This window comes from Microtus pennsylvanicus, chromosome 2, assembly GCF_037038515.1.
Source record: "Microtus pennsylvanicus isolate mMicPen1 chromosome 2, mMicPen1.hap1, whole genome shotgun sequence".
Lineage (NCBI taxonomy): Eukaryota > Metazoa > Chordata > Mammalia > Rodentia > Cricetidae > Microtus > Microtus pennsylvanicus.
The window spans coordinates 88,663,377-88,685,160 of record NC_134580.1 but is presented as its reverse complement, the minus strand read 5'-3'; the positions used below and the strand labels follow the sequence as shown (position 1 = coordinate 88,685,160).

General features: G+C 38.1%; 1 protein-coding gene across 4 annotated transcripts in view; it reads left to right on the top strand.

Moving 5' to 3' along the window:
- Bbox1 (gamma-butyrobetaine hydroxylase 1) overlaps positions 1-21,436 on the top strand; it is a 49,896-nt gene extending 28,460 nt beyond the window's left edge. For all 4 annotated transcript variants that reach the window (XM_075963738.1, XM_075963739.1, XM_075963741.1 and 1 more), the window contains exons 5-8: positions 7,669-7,774; positions 13,291-13,487; positions 15,636-15,802; positions 20,769-21,436. In XM_075963738.1, the coding sequence (XP_075819853.1) occupies positions 7,669-7,774; positions 13,291-13,487; positions 15,636-15,802; positions 20,769-20,944 (646 nt within the window). In that variant the 3' untranslated portion in view covers positions 20,945-21,436. The remainder of the gene's footprint in view (positions 1-7,668; positions 7,775-13,290; positions 13,488-15,635; positions 15,803-20,768) is intronic.
- The last annotated feature ends 348 nt before the right edge of the window (positions 21,437-21,784 follow it).

The window sequence follows — 21,784 nt, the reverse complement described above, 5'->3', positions numbered from 1 at the left end:
TATACACACACTCACACATACACACACACTTTCTTACACGTACACTTACACACATATAGACACACACTCTCACATACTCATTCTCACAAACACACACATACTCACATAATTACACACACTCATACATTTTCACATACTTACACATACACATACTCTCACACACACACTCATACTTTTTTACACACATACACACACACACACACTCACTCATACCACATTTGCAGTGGACTTATTGCAAGTTACTCTGTTTTGAGGTACACCAAATTCTTAGTCTTTGAAAACGACGCCTTTGAGAATTCCTTTGGAATACATTTTTGCAGTTCTTTTTTTCAGAATTACAAAAAAATAAAATTGCAGGTGGTAAGACACTTTCTATTCCTGCCTATCTTCATTAAACCATTTTTTAAAAAATCTTCTCCCAGGCGATGGTGGCGCATGCCTTTAATCCCACACTTGGAAAGCAGAAGCAGACTGATTTCTGTGAGTTCAAGGCCAGGCTGGCTACAAAGTGAGTTTCAGGAAAGCAAGGACTACACAGAGAAACCCTGTCTCAAAATAAACAAACAAGAAAAATCTATGAAATTTTATTTTTCCAACTTTATTGTAGTATGATTTTTAAATTGTACAAATTTAGCATATGCAATGCTGTGTTAAATGTATAAAATATAAAATGGTTAATACAAGAAACTAACTTACATATTCACCACCTTACAGATAGTGGGAGGTACATGTCTGTACATGCAAACTGGACATACTTGATAATCTATGCCTCAGCAAGCTGCATATACACAATACGTGAACCATATGCATGCCTAGAAGGCAGCAGAGGACATCAGATCCCCTAGAAGTATAGTTACAGACAGTTATTAGATACCATGCAGGTACTAGAAATCAAACCTGTGTCCTCTGCAAGAGCAGTCATTGCTCCTAACTTCTGGGTCATCTCTCATCCATTTTGTGCTTTTAACCAACGTCTCCCCCTTATTTCCATCTCAGTTCATAGTAACCATCATCTAGTCCCCATTACTGGGTTGGTATAACATGGGCATAGAGAAGTCACGAAAAATAAATACACAGCGAAATGAATTTTTATCATACATATCTTCTTAAACACAGTCCAAGTGAAAAACTAGAAACACTGCAGTAACCTCAAACCCCAACCAAACTGCTGGGACCACAATGTTTGCTTCCCTGATGACCTGGTTTAGGGTTGTCAGCCCATGTGTGCATTCCTTGGCATTACTGGTCACATTCTCAATTTCCTGAGTTTGTTTGTTTGTTTTTACCCTTTTTATCTGGCGTCATTAGTTTGAGTGAATATAAATTTGCTGCTTAGTACAATTCCTGTGTCATCGGACCTGTTTTTATTTTTGCTTGTCTGAACCCCAGCCTCTTGTAAATTTCTCAGGAAAAACCCACGGGAACAATATTCTCTGAATTCTTGAATGCTGACAGCAGCTTAAGGCTTTTCCTTCTACTTGAAAATTGGCCTGGCTAAATGAAGAATTCTTGGCTCACTTATGTTTAACGAATTGGGAGGGTTTTACTGGTAATCAGCTTTTATTTCCTTGCGAGTAATGTAATATCTCTACCTGGATGTGGGAAGGTTTTGTTGTTGTTGCTGTTTTGTTTTTTGAAGTCTGCTCATTTCACATGTCACATTTGGCTGTGGGTTGCCCTGGGGCTGTGGGTTGGCAGTTACAAGTTTTTCTTTTTAAAATCTCGAGGTTCTTTTTTTTTCCTTGAAGTTTTTCTATTTGTTCTGTTCCTTTGTCTTAAGTATTCCTTATGGGACTCCCATCGTGCATGCAATTCAGACCTCCTTGTGTTTGAATTTCTAGTTCTGATGGAAGCCGTTCTTCACGTGTTGAACCATTTCATTAAAGACAACTGGGTTCATTAGAAGTGGCTGTAAGTCGGGAAAATGCAAAATAGAGAAACATGGGTCTGGAGAGCAGTGATTAAGATTCAGAGCTCCTACTCCTCTTGCGTAGGACCAGTGTTCAGTTGCCAGCACCTACTTCACATGGAACTCGAGTTCATGTAACTCCAGCTCCAGAGGATCTGACGCCCTCTTCTGACCTCTGCAGGCCCGTGCATACACATGCACCCACGTACACACCCAGAGAGATGACAAAAATAAATCATTTTTATTTTTCAGAAATGATCTCCCTTCGTAGACCAAGCTGGTCTTGAACTCAGAGATTCTGGTTTTAAAATCTAGTGATTAAAGATATGTGTCACCATGCCCGGCTAAAATAAAGCTCTTTTTTAAGTAGGAAAATATGCTAATTTCCACCTTTGGAGGCCACACCCACATGTCTGGGATTGTCCAGTACTCTGTTACCTTACTGCTTGCGCTGTTTTCTTCCTTAAAAATCTCGCAATGTTCTGTTGCTAGTTTCATATGTAATTAAACATTTTTTTTGCAGAGGTAACATTATATTTATTTTTATTAAAAATTTCCACGTCCTCCCCTCCTCCCATTTCCCTCCCCCTCCCCCATCCTCCTCCCCTTTCCTCTCTAGTCCAAAGAGCAGTCAGGGTTCCCTGCCCTGTGGGAAGTCCAAGGTCCTCCCCCCTCCATCCAGGTCTAGGAAGGTGAGCATCAAAACAGACTAGGCTCCCACAAAGCCAGTACATGCAGTAGGATCAAAACTCAGTGCCATTGTCCTTGGCTTCTCAGTCCTCCTTGTCTGACACGTTCAGAGAGTCCAGTTTGATCACATGCTCCATCAGTCCCTGTCCAGCTGGCTTTGGTAAGCTCCCATTAGATCAGCCCCACCGTCTCAGTGGGTGGGCACACCCCTCACTGTCCTGACTTCCTTGCTCATATTCTCCTTCCTTCTGCTCCTCATTTGGACTTTGGGAGTTCAATCCAGTGCTCCAATGTGGGTCTCTGTTGCTATCTCCATCCATCACCAGATGAAGTTTCTATGGTGATATGCAAGATATTCATCAGTGTGGCTATAGGATAAGGCCAGTTCAGGCACACTCTCCTCAGCTGCCCAAGGAACAAGCTGGGGACATCTCCTTGGACAGTTGGGAACCCCTCTAGAGTCAAGTCTCTTGCCAACCCAAAGAAAAACATATAGTTATCCTCCTGGATATTAGAAGTAGACAAGATTGCCAGGCAAAAGTTGGGAGCATGGTGGTGGGGGTGATGTGGGGATAAGGGGAGATGGGGAGAGAGAAGGGAGAAGGGGAGGATGGGGAGAGCTTGAGGGAATGGGATGGTTGGGATGGAGGAAGGGTGGATATGGGAGCAGGGAAGTATATATCTTAATTAAGGGAGCCATTTTAGGGTTGGCAAGAGCAGTAAACATTTTTTTAAAAAAAAAAAACCTATGAGAAAGAACAGATGCTCTAGAAACCTGAACATATAATTTTAAAGCTCAATTTCAACACTATAACTCAATGCTTTCTAAAGTCACCTGTCTTCTGAAATATTACCTGTACAACTGTCTTCACATTGTTGTTGGGGGTGATGTATTGCTTGGTGTAGATACTGTTGTTTAGAAAGAAGCTATGTCATGAAATGGAGACTTTTTGAGCTAATGTCTAAAATTCACAATTATTTGATCCTACACAGTACTGCAGATCTCTTAAACTCAAGTATTCTGGAATGAAGAACCCCCGTTTTACTGGCATCCCCCCACTGACTTACTGTGTTAACAGTGAATAGCTGTCATTAATCTATGAAGACAAGACTGTACCACAAAAGAAAGCCAAATACTTTGTTTCTTGCCATATATTTCCTGGGTCAGCCTATGCTTTTGTCTTAAATCCCAAGCCTCTACCTTCAGTCATTAATTTTGTAGTGGTACAGAAAACAGGGGAATGTGTCAAGTGGCAGCATGAATTCACCTTGAGTTAAAGTCCAAACTGGGATGCGCTATAAGGCAAAATCCCGTGGTTCTTCTAAGACTAAATTGAGAGAACAGTTTGAAGAGAAAACCTGTAGATCAAGAGACTTTAAAGAGGGGCGAGGCTGATGATTCAGTAGCTAAAGCACTTGCTGTGTCAACATAAAAACCAGAGCTCAAGCCGGGCGGTGGTGGCGCACACCTATAATCCCAGCACTTGGGAGGCAGAGGCAGGCGGATCTCTGTGAGTTCGAGGCCAGCCTGGTCTACAGAGCTAGTTCCAGGACAGAAACCAAAAGCTACAGAGAAACCCTGTCTCGAAAAATAAAAAATAAACCAGAGCTCAGATGCCAACATCTACATGAATGTTGGGTGGGCATACTGGCTTGTCAGAAATTCTAGTACTCAGAACATGGAGACAGGAGCAAGATGGCCACCAGATGTGACAAATGTATGGGTTCAGCAAAGATACCCTTCCACAGTGAATAAGGAAGAAAGAGATTGAGGAAAATTCCTGGTGTCAACCTCTTGCTTCTACAATTATGTACATGCACTTGTACAGTATGTGTACCCACATACATTTGAACATGCATACATAAATGACACATGTGCAGAAATGAAAGATCTTAAAAGATATAATAAATATAGTAAGTATTTTCCTAAGCAAGGTTAAGCACAGTGTTGAAGGGTGTATTTTTGGATTATAAAACTAATGAAATACAAAAAGTGGTAACTATTGAACTTATGGTTATAGTTATTCTGGAAAGAATAAAAATGATTATGTCTGGGACAGGTTATTTGCAAGAGTTTCAATTTTTATTTCATCACTTACGTAATAATTCCAATAGTGTAATAAAAGTTGATCACTTTCTATTTGGAAAAATAATAAATCGAGGAAGCTAGCTCTTGCTACCACTATTAAATATAGTTCTGGTAGTTTCAGATAAATAAGATATTGATTAATACAGATCGATAATTCATAGATATACATACACACATAGTAATAAATAGATGATAGAAGATAGGTAGGTAGATTATAAATAAATAGATAAATCAACGATAGATGGTGATAGGTAGAAGACAGAGAGATAGTGATAAGTAGATTGTTAGAAAGAGAGAGGGAGAACAAAATCTACAAAAACTGCTACTACAACTAACAATTCAAAGAACCAAAACTACAGGGTACAAGATGAACAAGTAACTACATAAAAAAAAACTACAAAAAAAAACTGAAGAGTAAATTAAGACTATTGAAACTTAGGATAGAATTCATATGAATAAAATATCATATAATAAATGCAACCAAGGGGTAAAAAAATCATACAATTAAAATATAAAGCACCTTTGAAATAAATTGTCTTAAGTAAATAAAAGAGCAGCTTGTGTTCTTATAGAAATAAGCAATATCATTAAGATGTTAATTCTACCCAAACCAGTCTACAAAGTCAATAAAATCTCCATCAATATTACATTACTATTTTATAAATTGAAAAACCAGTTCACATAAATTTCAAAGGGCTACAAGTAGACTAAACTTATTTGTGCTAGTCACTATGGATGGGGTACTACTGGCATAAGGGTAGACAAATACAGCAGATGAGTTATTGAGTTCAGAAATAAGCCTGTTCCTTACGGCCAACTGACTCTCAACAGAGATATCAAGAACATTCAGTATAGAAATAAATGTGTCTTCAGTAAATTGTGCTTAGACAACTGGTATCTACTGGCAAGGAAATGAAATTCCATCCTCTACCTCAGACCCTGTTTAAAAAAATGGCTGAAATGAATCAATGAACTAACAAAATAAGCTATAAATCAATAAAATTCTTAGAACAATCAGATAAATTTTAATAATTGTGGCTTGAATAATGGGTTTGTAGCTACTATACCAAAGGTATGCTGCACAACACAGAAAAAGATGGATAAATTGGATTTCACAAAAATTAAAAACCTATGAGCATCAAAAGACAGTCATTCACATGGAACTGGAGAGACAGCACAGTAGTTAAGAATACTGGAAGCTCTTGCCAAGGAGCCCAACTCAGTTCCCAGAACTCACATCAAGAGGTTCTCAACTACCTGTAACTCAAGTTCCAGGGGACCTGATGTCCACTCCTAACCCTGAAGGCACAACATGCATACGGTGCTCATATTCAGGAATTCACATATTTACATAATATAAACAAACCTTCTTAAAAGTTAAAGAAAAATGGGAAAAAACATAGAATACATGAACGTTTTCACAAAGCAGATTCACGACAATAGTCTGGTATCCTAGTTATATAATAAACTATCATTATTCAACAAAAAAATGTAACTCAATCTAAAAATAAGTAATTTGGATATATAATTCAACAAAGACGCATAAATGCCCAGCGAGCACATCCTGAGATACTCAATATAATTAGTCATTAGGAAGATACAAATCAAAACCATAATAACACAACATTAACTGGATAAACTATGATAACAATGTTTATAAACCCAAGCACTAGATAGTCTAGATGTGGGTGAGAGTGACTTGAAAACCCCAAACCTTGCCAGTCAGAATTAAGATGGTACAGTTGTTATAGAAAATAGTTTGGCCATTCCTCAAACAACACAATACAGAACCTTTCATTGTACTCTTGCAGATATATTTTAAAATCTACAAACAGATGCTCAAATAAGTACATGTATCCATATGTCCAGACCAGCAATCTTGCAACACCAAAAAGTAGAAGCAGCCCAAATGGACACACCAGGGAAAAACAGATAAGCACACTGTGTTCTCTCCACACAAACAATAGATGATTCAGCCACCCGCAGAACACAGTATAGTGTTATCAGCTATAAATGGAAGTGACGTGATAAGATGTGCTCTAACACAATGAATGAATCTTGATAACACTGTACAGAGTGAAAAGAGTCGGGCACAAAAGGACAATCACTGTACAATCCCACATGTATTAAATATTCAAAATAGGTAACGCATAAAGACAGAGAGAAGATCGGTATTTCTCCAGGATATAGAAGAGAGCAGAATAAGAACAGACCGTACGCTAGATAAGAGCTTTAAACTGTTACTTTCCTGTTATTGTGGTAAAACACCACAACTAAAGAGACTTGTAGAAGGAAGGTTTTCTGAGGACTTACAGTTCTAGAGGGATAATCATCCATTGTGGCAGCATTAGCAGGCATGGTGGCAGGAACAGAAAGCTGAGAGTTTAGAGAAAACTGCAAGTATGGAGTGAGGTCCTAAGCTCTCAACGTCTACCCCAGTAACATAATTCCTTCCATGAGATCACACCTCATAAACCTCGAAAAGAGCACCACCAACAGGGGACCAGGTATTCTGATATCTGTGACTATAGGGAACATTCTCATCCAAACCACTACATGGTCTTAGACTAGCTATGCTCAATAATGTTGCTACCATTTAAATGTACTAAGTGCCATGAATTTGTTCAGTTTAAAATTGTTCACTTTATATTGTATGAATTTTCTGTAGCAAATCATATGGGTTAAGCTTTTTAAAAATGACTCTTAGTCCCATATACACCTCTCTACCAAACCTATAGGAGAGACGAGCACATGCATTTGTTCTTTTGTGTCTCGGCAGGAGAAATACAGAAATGGTGGTTCTGAAAGGGCCACTTAAGAAAAAGAAAAGTTAACCTCCTTTTTCTGGCTCTTGCTCATTATGTTAATTATTTCATAAAATGGAAAGTTTCCATTTCCCCTCACAGAGCAAATGCATTGTAACACATTTCCTCTGGCTTGGTGTCAACCGTTTAAAACACATGTTTCTTGTATTTTGCAGACACACTTGGCAAGTGCAGGACAAGATTGATGCCAACAATGTGGCTTATACAACTGGGAAGCTCAGCTTCCACACTGACTACCCAGCCCTCCACCATCCACCTGGGGTAAGGTGAACTTCACCACATTTTCCACTAGCCAGGCCAAGAGAAAAGGTTCTTCTGCACTGCCGAGATTAAATACCTCACCACCGCATTTGTCTTATGTGCATCGCCTTTTCTAAAACCTGGTCTGAACTCGCAAATAGATGCCTAAGTCCTGAACAGCCTCACTATGTAAAGGGAAAGAGACATTTTCACTCATCTTCTTTAAAAATCAGTTCTTTATTTCTACTTGGAAATGATTATTGGAGCATTTTGCTTTGCCAAGACCGATTTGAAGACAGCCAATATATCTCGAGATGTGTCTGCGCATATATCACTCCCATGAGAGTTAAAAAAGAATGAAATGTGGAAACATAGTGTGAAGTCACATGCCTGTCATTTATATCAGCAAATGAGTTAAAAACTTGCCAACTTAGGGTTTTGTAAGCTGGTTCAATTGATAAAAGTGTTTGCTGCACAAACATAAGGATCTGCATTCAGATGCCTGTCACCCAGGTAAAAAGGTGTCATTATGTATACGTGTCTGCAATCCCAGCTCTCAGACATGTTGGACAGATAGAGTAACTGACTGGTGAGCTCCAGATTCTGTGAGAGGCCCTATCCCTAAAATAAGGTGGAGAGTAATTGGGGAAGATACCAATGTTGACCTTTGTGAGAGAGAGAGAGAGAGAGAGAGAGAGAGAGAGAGAGAGAGAGAGAGAGAGAGAGAGAGAGACTTTACCCAATTCAACAGCTTAAAAGAACAGCCAATAGAGGAAGACCGCTTGGCATCCTAAGCACACATGAGCATGTACACACCTTCATCACAGGCATGCATCATATAAACACAAGGTTGAACTGATGGGACAGTACACGTGAAATGAAAAATTTACCAAAATACTACTGGGGAGGGAGGATGTAGCTCAGCGGTAAACGTGATGGACCAGCATCTGTGAGGCTCTGTATTCAATCCCTGATAGTGACAAAGAATAATAATGAATGCTTGTTATTATTAAAATAAACAGCTAGATGCTAAGCACATGCGTTTTTACTATTTGGGCTGTGTACAGCTAAGAGGTTATTGTTTTTAGTCATCTGGCTCTTGTCAGCTGCTACGTTGGCTAGGAAATAGCTCACTTCAGATGATGTTGAGATGGTTTGTCTCTGTTCCCCTAGTCTAGCATCTTCCAACAAGCTAGCCTAGGCTGTCTCTCATGGCAGCTGGCAACATTTTCAGTGAGGAAGCCAAAGCGTGTGTGAGTTCTTGGGGCCTTGGCCAGGAATCAGCATAAGGTCTCTTCGGTGATGGTCTGTTGTTCTAAGCAATTAATGAGGCTAGCCCAGCCCGAGGGGATAAGAAAATGGGATGCTCACATGAAAAGCTGCAAAAATGAATTGTAAAGGAATCTCAACATAAGGAGCAGAAGAACTGTGCTAGCATTGGAAGGCCTCTCCTATCCCACCCCGAGTTTCCCTGCCAAAGAAGATGCATCGTGCAGAGCAGTTTTCCCGGGAGACTCCTGATCGCACACGTTCTCTCTTTATCTTTACAAACCATCATCTTTCAAACCAAATACATTTTTACGAAATCATTATTTTCTCAAACCAAAAAGCAGATGGTCTGGAGACTAAAGAGAGTGTTGCACTCAGTTTTTAGCTAAATTGATCTGAACTGAAACAACTGCCTATAAATCTATATCTCCAGAGGTAGATAAGAAGGCGGGCAACTCTCAAGTCAATTAAGAACAAATGGGCAGAAAAAAGTCAAAATGAGTTTCTTCTGGTCATCATCTTAACTGGACGTGTTTTCTCTGTGCCCCGCTTCTTACACATTGTTCTTGCCAGAATTAGTGAGCTAAGCTAGTCTCGTACTTGGCTTCATATGTTTCAAATTATTCTGTTGATTGTAAAACACCACTCGGTTTCTGTGAACCAAATAATGACAGAGAGATGACTCCTCTGATCACCTTTATGGATGGGAGTTGGAGAAGGAGAGAAACAGAGTGGCTTATACTGAACGTGGCCCAGAGGCACCAAACCACTCAACACATTCTGCCTGCTAATTATTGCTTGGAGATATCAAATGTAAAACGACTTAAAAAATGGAGCTGAATAGCTAAAAGTCCTACCTGAACTTCTAAATTGTTTTTTGCTCTTTCTGAATTTAAGTCTGAATCTAAGTTAAAACTGAAATCCTGATTAAATGGCTTCCTAAATATACCTAAAGCATAATACAGTATTTTAAGCTTGCTCAGCACTTCAGTTTCTTTGCATGATCTCTCTTAGAAGTCCTTTAGGGTAAACAAGCTTGCTCAAGCCCTGCCGTATTGGATGAGGATATAAAGCAGAAGGCTTTTCTAGGATGACCACTAATGAATAAGGAACCTGGACTTGAGCATACATCTCTGTCTAGATTTTTTTTACACACCAGTATGATGCCAAACTGGAGTTACTGATTCCCATAGGATGTGATGTGATAGGTTATTTATACACACTGTCATATTTTACAAAACTCTGCAAGGACAGTAAAATGGACCTTGAACTTCTTTGTATCTCAAAACTTAAAGCAACTTGTGCACAAGTAGAGGCATGAGAGATGTCTAGAGAAGCCACCAAGTGTGGCAGGGCAAAGGAGGCATCCAAAGCCAATGACTTCCCATGGCCTTTAAATAATGAATCCTGACATGTTTTTATTCTAACAGATAAATACACATCGGCTGTCTCATTGTGCAACTTCCACTTTGAATTATGCAGAAATCTTAATAACAAAGTTTGATCTTTTCTTTAACAAATAGAAAAGGTAAATGTCCTTTTCCGTGTATCTTAAATAATGTGGAAAATGAGTTTCCTAGCGAGGGTTCGGCTCGATCAGGATGAGGAAACATGTTAAATGAGACACAGATGTGGCTGTGCTCACTTTTTTCTCTGGGCCAAAAGTCACATGCTTCCATAAGGAAATATTTAGAAAGGAATTTTTTTATTCTGAATGATTTATGTGATATAAAATTGGGTTTTATACATGACAGGAGTATATTTAGTTTTTTGGATTAGTGGTTAAAATGTTGTCAGGCTTCATAATCTATTTTCTTTTATAAGATTGTATTAAAATATAATACACAAAAGGAAATATTATTTGGCCTAGCCATATGTGAAAGATATCAACTGACCTGTTTTAAACTAACATTTGAATCAGTGGGCTTATTATGGCAAAACTGAAAAAAGTTTAACTGTTGTGATTCTCCTGAGGACAAAGCTGTGTTCTTGTTGTGTCTTCTGGAACTCTGTAGACCTGCAGCTGACATGGCTATTTATCCTTTATTTCAACGTGTTGCCTGATCTCTCCTTGGCCTTCTTAGATGACCTTTCTAAAATGGTTTGATCAGTTAGTGCACATATTTTTCAAGATTAAAATTTGCCTCTATTTAAAGATTGAGTAGGTATTAAATTGTTTAAGTCATCTTCCAACAGTAGGATTATTGACCTTTTTGCACCTAAGATTCGATTTTTTTTTTTAAGATTGGATTTTTTTATTGATTTTTTTGAGACAGGGTTTCTCTGTCTAGCCAGGCTGGCCTCAAACACACAAGATCCTTCTGCCTCTGCCTCCAAGTGCTGGGATTAAAGGCGTGTGCCGCCGCCACCCAGCAAGTCTGGATATCTGAGAGCTCTATAAATGGATCCCTGAAAAGAGAGGGAATTTCTGTGTTTTGGATTTGTGGCAAATGGCCAAAATTTGAATACTATCTTTATTGCATATTGACTGAATTTTTAATTAAGAAACTATGACACCTATATTTCAACCATTCCATCTGCAAAATTAAGATAAGTTTATAAAATTCTAAGTACTATTATAAAAGTAATTTACATGCCACAATTACCATTTGAAAGTAACTTGTGTGCAAATCATTAAAACTGCAAGAAACCCAGTGACTCAGGGGATAAAACACCTGCCAGGTGTGTGTGAGGACCAGAATTTGGATCCTCACATTGCAGCCCTCCTAGAATTTCGGCACTCATAAAACATACACAAGGGACCCCTGCTCAACCTCCTCTGCTAGTTCACCTTATTGGCAAGCCCTTAATTCAACTGAAAAACAATGCCTCAGTGAATAAAGTGGAGGACAATGTGGAAACCCCTAATGCTAGCTCAGGCTTCTGCACACATGTTCACATATATCACACACATATGTACCCACATGCATGCAAACATGCACACACACACACACACACACACACACACACTACATACAGACATGTGCAAGAAATAAATATCAAATACAACTTTAATTTAAAATCTTTAGCCATAATAATTATATTTAGAGTTTATAAGGCCATGCGGAACTGGTGCTGATTCTATTACACAACAAAGAAGAACATGTCCGTCACTGCAGAAAGCCTTGATGACCACTGTTGTAGACCATCTGTGGAAAAAAACAAGCGAAATGAATATTTTTCTCACTAACTCTAATATCCACCCATGTATGGATATCTGGTCATGTTTTATTCTCTCGTTCTCTAAGAAATCAGTGAGACAATAATTTAAAATGATTAAAATTAGTAAAAATGAAGTTTGATCAACAGAATGCTGGTATTTCTTCCAAACAGAAAAGCAGGTTCTAAATTTAGGTACTCAGTACCACCAATCTAACCACCTGCCAAAAGGAATCACAAAATCCATGAAACCTCTGTTCACAAACAATCCTTTTAACTTTTCTGATTTGATTTTGAAATTGTAATATGTTCACCAAGTTCTATCAAAACATAGCTAAATTAAAACTCTCCCTCCATTTGGGTTACTACTTCCGATGTTTTTTGTGTTTATACAGCCTCCCAAAGTCACGTCTTACCTCATTGCCATTATATCTTCAAGTCTGACCTGTCTCATTAGAGTCGCAAGTAGCTATGGCCTAGCCCATTCCCATCTTAAAATCAGTGTGCCTGGGTGACACCAGCAGACTACTGTGTTATTTTTCAGTTCAATCCACACTATCTCCAGATGTCCCTTATGCACAGCAGAAAGTACGGCAATCCTTCCTCTCACATTTAAGACTGTGAGTGATGAAGCCTCAGATACCTTTTCAGTCTGGCCTCCTCCACCCATTACAAAGCTCTGCTGCAGCCAGACTTTTTGTTATTCACCAAACTGTGTGTTTTCAGCTCTACCAGCACAATCACCTATTTGCATTCTCATTTGTGTGTAACTCAAGCCTTACCCATAGTCCTCTGCCCAACTCAAACCTGCCTCTGCTGTTGCCTTCCCCGCCTGCAGTAGCATGCTGTGCTCCCTGCCTGCAATTGGTATGTGTGTGATCTGGGAACTTTATTTCTATGCCCGTGTCTTCAATGGCAGCAGGCTTGAATTATACCACAATACTGTAAGCAGCTTTTTCATCCCTACTTCCCCTCAATACTGACATCAGAGAATCGACGTTTTTAAGCTTGTTGGTTTTTTTCTATTTGTATCTTTTTGAATATTTAGCATAGTAGTTTTTAAGAGTGGATGCCATTGTTTTTAACTCTATCTCCATTTCTCCTTACAGGTTCAGCTTCTGCACTGTATAAAGCAAACAGTCACAGGCGGCGATTCTGAAGTTGTCGATGGGTTTAATGTGTGCCAAAAGCTCAAGGAGAAAAATCCTCAGGCATTCCACATTCTGTCCTCCACCTTTGTGGATTTTACAGACATTGGAGTGGATTACTGTGACTTCTCTGTGCAATCTAAGCACAAGATTATAGAGTGAGTAGTCTTAGAAATCCCCTGCAGTTGAACCCCAGAAAGCTTTGATTGACTCCACAGCTTTGGTTTAATATGCTGCTAGAAGAAAAAAAAGACCAAAAACATGCCATTAAAAAAAGTTACCAAATGGCAGGAAACTTGTTCTCAATCAATATTATATTTTTTGATAACTCGTAATTCATACATACTTCATTTTTAAGTATAAATTCTGCCTTGTCTATGTGATTATAGCTGTTGGAAAGCTTACAGCTGGAAGTGAAAGAATAAAATAGAGAATACATAGATCCAGGAGTTAAGTCCTGTCAACCAGAAACTGTCATTTTTTTTCTTCTTAGCTTTGTCATCTTGTTTTGACTTCATTTTCAAAGATAATCCTCAAAAGCTCCAAGATTTTCATCATCCTGTGTGCTAGCAACCACAGCACAAGGGTAACATTTGTTTTTTGAGAATTGTGGCACATCTGTGATTCCCTGCCCAGGCTTGTCGAAGTCTGTCCATGAGACAATCACCAGGATGACCTACCAGGGCCTTGCAAGTGCTGCTTGGCCATGTGCATCTCTGGAGAATAATCGCTCTCATTTTAGGCACATGGACTAAAATAAAAAAATCCCTCAGAAAGTGCTAAGTCATCAGAGATCATAGTTATGCTCTACATAGATGATTTTGTGCTATTCTTTTTTAACTTCAGTGTGAACACATGCTGAGAAACATCTTATTTTCCTCAACGACGTTGGTTTTTCATTTTTAATTATGATACTTTTATTTCTACTTGATTTTTTCTTTTTTATATACTCAATAAATTCTCTCTATACATGTTTGTATATATATGTATGTATGTGCCTGTGTGTATAGATACATATATGTGAATGTTCATGTGAAGGCTAGAGGATCTCTCTCAATAGTTCTTCACCTTATATTTTGAGACTGGGTCTCTCAGAAACTCACACTTATGCAGAAAGCACTTTACCATCTGAGCTATCTCCCCTACCCTATTTCTTTTAACATTATTTAATCATGATTTTCTTGAACACTTATGCAGAAAGCACTTTACCATCTGAGCTATCTCTTCCACCCTATTTTTTTCTTTTAACATTATTTAATCATGATTTTCTTGAATATAAATAGGACACTGTTTTAACTGTTCATTGAGAATTGCATTGTGTGTTGTATTTTTAGGATGTCATGTATTTAATTATATCTCAGTCAAAACTGGGAAGCTGTACACTTTAGAATTGACCTGTATTATTTCAGAAGAAATAGCAAAAATAGTATAGAAATAAGGTCATCTAGTAGATATCAAATTCCTCAGTTCACACACACACACACACAATTCAATCATTTAGTAATAAAGAGCTTACTGGAGCCAAAAAACTACTTAGTATTTGGAATGCACCAGAGGGGGGAAAAAAAAAACAAAGATCCCTGACCCTAGAACTTAGATTAAGGAGTGGGGTGAAGTTTTTCAGCCAAATTTTAATCAAAGTTCAAACACAAAGCAGAATGCTCCAAAAGCAAAGGAAAGCAGAGTTCGTGTTAAAGGGTGTCTGTATCTCTACAGACTTTTTAGGGATAAAACTTACATTGTCAAACTTTCTTGACAATTTCAGCAAACTGCTGAGCATACATTTTATGGGTAGAAATAGATGATTTTCTGGAGATGTTGGATGGAATATATGGAGAATAGATAAGTTTCTGGAAAAAAATTATATAAAAATGAATCTAAGGTGTTCTTTGGTGACTGTGAGATGAGAAATTTTCACCTTTGAAGATACGGTGTCTCTATACAGCTTATGTTGTGTTCATTCTGAGATATCCAGCCTCAGAGTTTGGACAAGCACGTGCTGCTGTCCCCAGCAACTCAAGAGTCCTAGTTATAATGTGACTATTAAATTCAAACATTACTTTTAAAAATTCTACTTGGGATTTTAACATGATAAAAACCAGTACAATAATCTAAATATTGTACATATGTCTAAATTATGTCTAAATTATTAAACACATATCTAAACATATAATATACATATATGTAAACATCTCATCGCCCATTATGTTTAATTTGTATATTTTTATGCATTCTGTATTTTAAACATATCTCCTAAGAAAAATTGACCCTTATTAGATGTTCATTTTGCCTAATAAACAAAACAGGTTGGATGATAAAGGCCAAGTAATTCGCATCAACTTCAACAATGCAGTCAGAGATACAGTCTTTGATGTCCCCATCGAAAGAGTTCAGCCTTTCTACTCTGCTCTGAAAGAGTTTGTGGACCTCATGAACAGCAAGGAATACAAGTACACCTTCAAGATGAATCCAGGTGAGTGGAGGAAAGTGGCATCCAGACTGGTATTACAGCAGACTATTAATGAGAAGCTGATTTGCCTAAATAGAAGAATCTTGCCATTTCCAGTTCTAGGCTGTTGACTGTGCCTCCCCTCTCCTCTCAGTCCTTTTTGCAAGCTCTCATGGAAATCCTAGAACATGAAATTTAAGAGCCTCCAAACTAAAGACACTTCAAAGAGAGGCCAGATGAAGGCTATGTCTAATATTTAGACTGTTTTGCATTTGCTGTCCTGATAGTCACCTTCCAAATAAGCTTTTTGAAAACTCTTGCCATCTGTGTTATTTTCCATATTTTATTAAAGCCACCGTGACTCAAATCCAAGAAAAGATGCTTTCTTCCCTAACACCAAATGCTGTAATATATATATATATATATATATATATATATATATATATATAGAGAGAGAGAGAGAGAGAGAGAGAGAGAGAGATGATAGATAGATAGATAGATTGATAGATGATTGATAGATAGATAGATAGATGATAGATAGATAGATAGATAGATAGATAGATAGATAGATAGATAGATAGATAGATAGATAGATAGATAGATCATGAACACAAGTTAGATTCTAGAAAATGGTATAGAAGTTGCAACATGAAGATCACACACAGTCCTGAAAAGGCATCACTTCCTCTCAAGACAGTGAAAAATGTAGAGTACAATGAAATTTATTTTAAATTCCTCTGCCTTGCTAAACAAAATTATCTTTGTAATTCCCACTCCAAAATTCATGAGTAATTTTTATTGATAAAAACTTACTCGCAAAGATAATAATACTAAAATCAACCAGGACTCGGCCTGTTCCAGTGACTTGAAACAAATAAGGAAACATGGATACTTTTTCTAGACAATCTCTACTGATTAGAATGTCACAAAACTTGAGCCATTTTTTCTTGTTATTTTTTCAATTGACAATAAAATTGCAAATGTTTATCATGCATATATTTTGCAACTTCCAAATCTCTAAAAATAACAGAGATATCTGGATGCTTGAACAGTCAACCAAAGTTCTTCTCATACACTGGAGCATCCATCTTCAACCTAAAAGCCTAAAGCATCCAGTAGACTTTTCATTGAAGCAGGAAATTTGAAAAACTGTCCCACCTGTATTGGCAAAGTTTGCCAGTTGCTTTCCTCTGTGTCCTGCCGAAGGTCTGGCCGTTTCTTCTGTAAAGTAGGAACTTGAAAGACCATCCTGCCTTGTTTTAGTAAAGCTTAGTGGTCATTTTCCTTTGGGTCCTGTATGTTCAGTTTGTACAACATACTGTCAAGTAGTCCAGACAAGCACAGTTTCTTGCCCAAATAGTTAGCAAGTTCTATAACAAGTTTCTTTGATGCCCATCATCCTCTTTGTAGTATTTGGTATTGCCAGGAGTGGACGTGTCACACTGTTGAGAAAAGTCTAAGTTCTTAAAACATTTAAATGTCATTTTTGTACGTCTTTGAAGTGCTTGAAGATTAGTTACCTAATTGAAATAGATCTTTGTATACCTTTAAAAAACTAACTAATATGGCTATAAGTTTGACTATTATAGATGACCATTGATATGTATTTTAATTAGGTATTACATTTTAAATGAACTATATAAACATAATGCCTTAAACAAGAATAGAAATATACATACAATATAACCAAATTTACCTTAAATTTATATCAATAAGCCAAAATCCATACCAATGTAAAGTATTTTGGGATTAACAGTTGTTTTTTGAATTAAAGTAAACTCAGTAAACTGTCCCATTTTTGTCTTAATAATCAACCCTTTCCCCATCATTTCTATATCATATCCCCTTTTTCTCTAGAAGGAGATTGACTATGACCATTAATCTTTATAACTAAACCTCCTTAAGTGAAAACAAACATTTATAAACAATATTTGGGGAATTTGGACATAGTTCTCTAGACTACTTCCTGCCAACTGGGGACACTGGTAATCTTATGTAGAACCTGAGAAAATTTGAGATAATGGCCGAGTCCTGAGAAGACCAATTATAACCTTTGTTGATAGATATCACCTGTCAATATTCAGGAGGTTTCTTTTGATTAAATCTGGCCCATCTTAACCTGGGACAAATCCATAGCCTCTTGTTTCCTGTGGAAAGAAAAACAAAACCACTTCTCCTAAGCAACACATCTTTTAAGTTCAATTTCACAAATACATTTTCTGACTTCTCTTTTAAAGTTAAGGCATTTCTAAAATATTAAGGTTGGTGTATTTTATCAGTCTCTCTTTCAATCCCATGTCTCCCAGCAGCTGTCTCTTGCCCATCAGCCATAAAAAATTCAAAATCAACACAATAATATACAGTATCCAGATACCCTGTGTACTTTCCATCTCTATGTGGCTTTTTTATTTTTACTTATCTCTTTAAAGACTTTATTCTATTATTTTTAACTATTTCTTTATTTCTATAACTGTTGATACCCTTTTATTTCTTTCTTAAGCCTACACACATTATAAAACACATTGGAACTTATTCAAAGGTTTTTGGTTTTTTGTTGTTGTTGGGTTTTTTTTTTTTTTGGTCTGGACCTCTTTTACTGTGTAACATTTATACTTTTTTTGACCACATGAGCAAACCTTTAAACTGCTAAGCTGCATGTACCTCTGCCCACAGCTTTGGTGGGTAGCTCGGCCCACTTCTCGGGTCATAAAAGTCTAGCTTAAAGCTTACAACCCAGTCAGAGGTTCATGACCAAAAACTGCGTTAAACTTTTCCTAGAGCTCTAGAATGTTGATGCTTGCACTGTGGCAGGCATTTTTTACTTAGTTTAACATACTATCTGCTCAAGGGCTCACAATCTTACAGAAACTCTTTTTTTTTTAATTTTTTATTTTTTTATTGAAAAAAAAATTTCCGCCTCCTCCCAGCCTCCCACTCCTCTCCCTCTCCCCCCACTCCTCTCCCTCTCCCTCTCCAGTCTGAAGAGCAGTCAGAGTTCCCTGCCCTGTGGAAAGTCCAAAGTCCTACCCCCTCCATCCTCGTCTAGGAAGGTGAACATACAAACTGGCTAGGCTCCCACAAAGCCAGAACATGAAGTAGGATCAAAACCCAGTGCCATTGTCCTTGGCTTCTCAGCAGCCCTCATTGTCTGCCATATTCAGAGAGTCCGGTTTTATCCCATGCTTTTTCAGTCACAGTCCAGCTGGCCTTGGTGAGCTCCCAATAGATCAGCCCCACTGTCTCAGTGGGTGGGTGAACCCCTCGTGGTCCTGACTTCTTTGCTCATGTTCTCCCTCCTTCTCCTACTCATTGGGACATTGGGATCTCAGTCCAGTGCTCTAGTGTGGGTCTCTGTCTCTATCTCCATCCATCACCAGATGAAGGTTCTATGGTGATATGCAAGATATTCATCAGTATGGCTATAGGATAGGGTCATTTCAGGTTCCCTATCCTCAGCTGCCCCAGGAACTAACTGGGGACCTCGCCTTGGGCACCTGGGAGCCCCTCTAGGTCCAAGTCTCTTGCCAACCCTAAGATGGCTCCCTTAATTAACTTTGCTGAAGAGGCTGTGGAGGAAGGGATACCCTCATCCATTGCTGGTGGGAATGCAAACTTGTGCAACCACTTTGGAAAGCAGCGTGGCAGTTTCTCAGGAAATTCGGGATCAACCCCTGGACCCAGCAATGCCACTCTTGGGAATATACCCAAGAGATGCCCGATCATATGACTAGGGCATTTGTTCAACTATGTTCATAGCAGCATTATTTGTAATAGCCAGAAACTCTTAAAGGAGTCGTCTCTTCTTATTTTTTAAAGTTTTCTCAGATCCTATGGAAATTCAAAAGCATCACAATGAGACACCCTTTGTGATGTAGGTAGCTCTACCGGTTAGCTCAGTAGCTAGAACATGCTCTTAATCTCAGGGTTGTGGGTTCAACCCCCACATTGGTTATCATTTATAACTGGAGGTTTCTTTCCTGCTGGCCAGTTACCAAATAACCACTCAGAGATTTAATATCTCTTATAAATGCTTGGCTAATGACTCAGGCTTATTATTAGCTAGCTCCTATATTTAAATTAACCTACATTTCTTATATATGCTTTGCCACATAGTTTGTGGCTTATTACCTTATTTTCTACATGTCTTGCTTCCTCAGTAGCTGGTTTCTCCCAGACTTTGCCCTTCTATATCTCTTCTTGGATTTCCTACTTGGCTCTATCTTGCCTTACCACTGGCCAAAACAATTGCATTTATCGTCCAATGATGGGGGCTCATATTCACAGCATACAGAATGACCATCCCACAGCACTGTCCTTATGGTTACTTGGAGCTCTTAAACTGGGGAAAATGCCTGTTATTGATGTTTTCAAAAGTAAAACAATGCAAAAGCTTTACACAGAGAAAAATCTTTCATGTAACCATATCCATGGTAGCCTGTCAAGCTATGAAGTTTAAATGTGTATGTGGGGAACCACTGCCAAGGTAGTGTAACCACAGTTGATCCTAGCAAGCTCCAATGAATAGTTTTAACCCAATAATCATACAGATGGCCTTGGAAAAACTAAAGGGGTCACAAAAAAACAAAAGACAAGAATCTAGGAAAGGAACTGGATGTGATGGGGGTCAGCAGTGGTCATCTGAACGAGATCTGAGAAAGTGAAGGGAGATTCATTATCTACATGTACAAATTTGCCCAATAACAAAGTTTATTAGGAATAAGAATGTAAGTTTTATTTACCAAAAAAAAACATTCTCTTTCTTGGTATGAGCTGAGTAGTGGTGGCTTCTCATATATTGCTTCCTATTTGCTTTCTTAATGAATACAATACATTCTTATTAATTATAGTCACTATGATAAGCAACAGACCTGAACATAGAGATTTTGAAATTTGCAACAAAAGGCATAATTTCTGTCTTGTAAGTAATAACTCCTATGTTTGTAACTCATTGAAAAGCAAATTATTCATGTTGAAATTTTCTCCTAATTAGGTGATGTGATTGTCTTTGACAACTGGCGCTTGCTCCATGGACGTCATAGCTATGAGGCAGGAACTGAGATATCCCGTCATCTGGAAGGAGCTTATGCTGACTGGGATGTAGTGATGTCAAGGCTTCGTATTCTAAGACAGAAGGTCAAAAATGGAAACAGAGCTGAGCAGTGGTAGCACATGCCTTTAATCCTAGACTTGGGAGGCAGAGGCAGAGATGAATCTCTGTGAGTTCCAGGCTAGCCTGGTCTACAAGAGCTAGTTCCAGGACAGGCTCCAAAGCTACAGAGAAACCCTGTCTCAAAAAACGAAACCAAAAAAAAAAATTGGGAAATGAATTTCCCGCCCTTAAATTTTAGTGCAAGTTCAATAACTGAATGTTACTTGCTATAGCCTGGTTATTCTCATATCATGATCAGCCTCATTTACATATTAATTTCTTTAAATCTGAACCTGCAACTTCTCTCTTCAAAGTATTTTTCCTTGTAATCCTATTCAGTGTCAACTTGTTAGATGCCATGATAGGGAGCTTTCTTAAAGCATTCCTTCTGTGGCACGTGTGTTCTAATTTCCTTTGCTTTCACTGGTGTCAGCAGAACATCTGCAAATCTTTCTGATAAATAAATATATATAAATAAAGTTTTGTTTAAATAAAAGGTCTTAAAAACAGGTTCCTGCTGAGTTACCTGCATGGTCTCATTTTTTATGACTGCATATCATGATCTCTAGCACGCTTGAAAAGTCTTCAGACGTTCAAAGATCTGTTTAATTCATTCATTTTTGCAGGATTTTGTTGTCTATGCTTCCAGAGATCTCATTCACTTGATAGTCCTAACAGTGTATGTAATACTTAAGTTATGAAAATAAATCCAAGTCTGTCAAATTAAAGAAAAAATTTAGTCTCCCTAAATTTGTCTTGGCTACAAAAATGGCCCCATAAACTTTCAGCATCACTGTTACCTAAGGATTCCTCCTCATTCTTTGTCTTCAACTCATGAATTTTAAAAGATGCAGGCA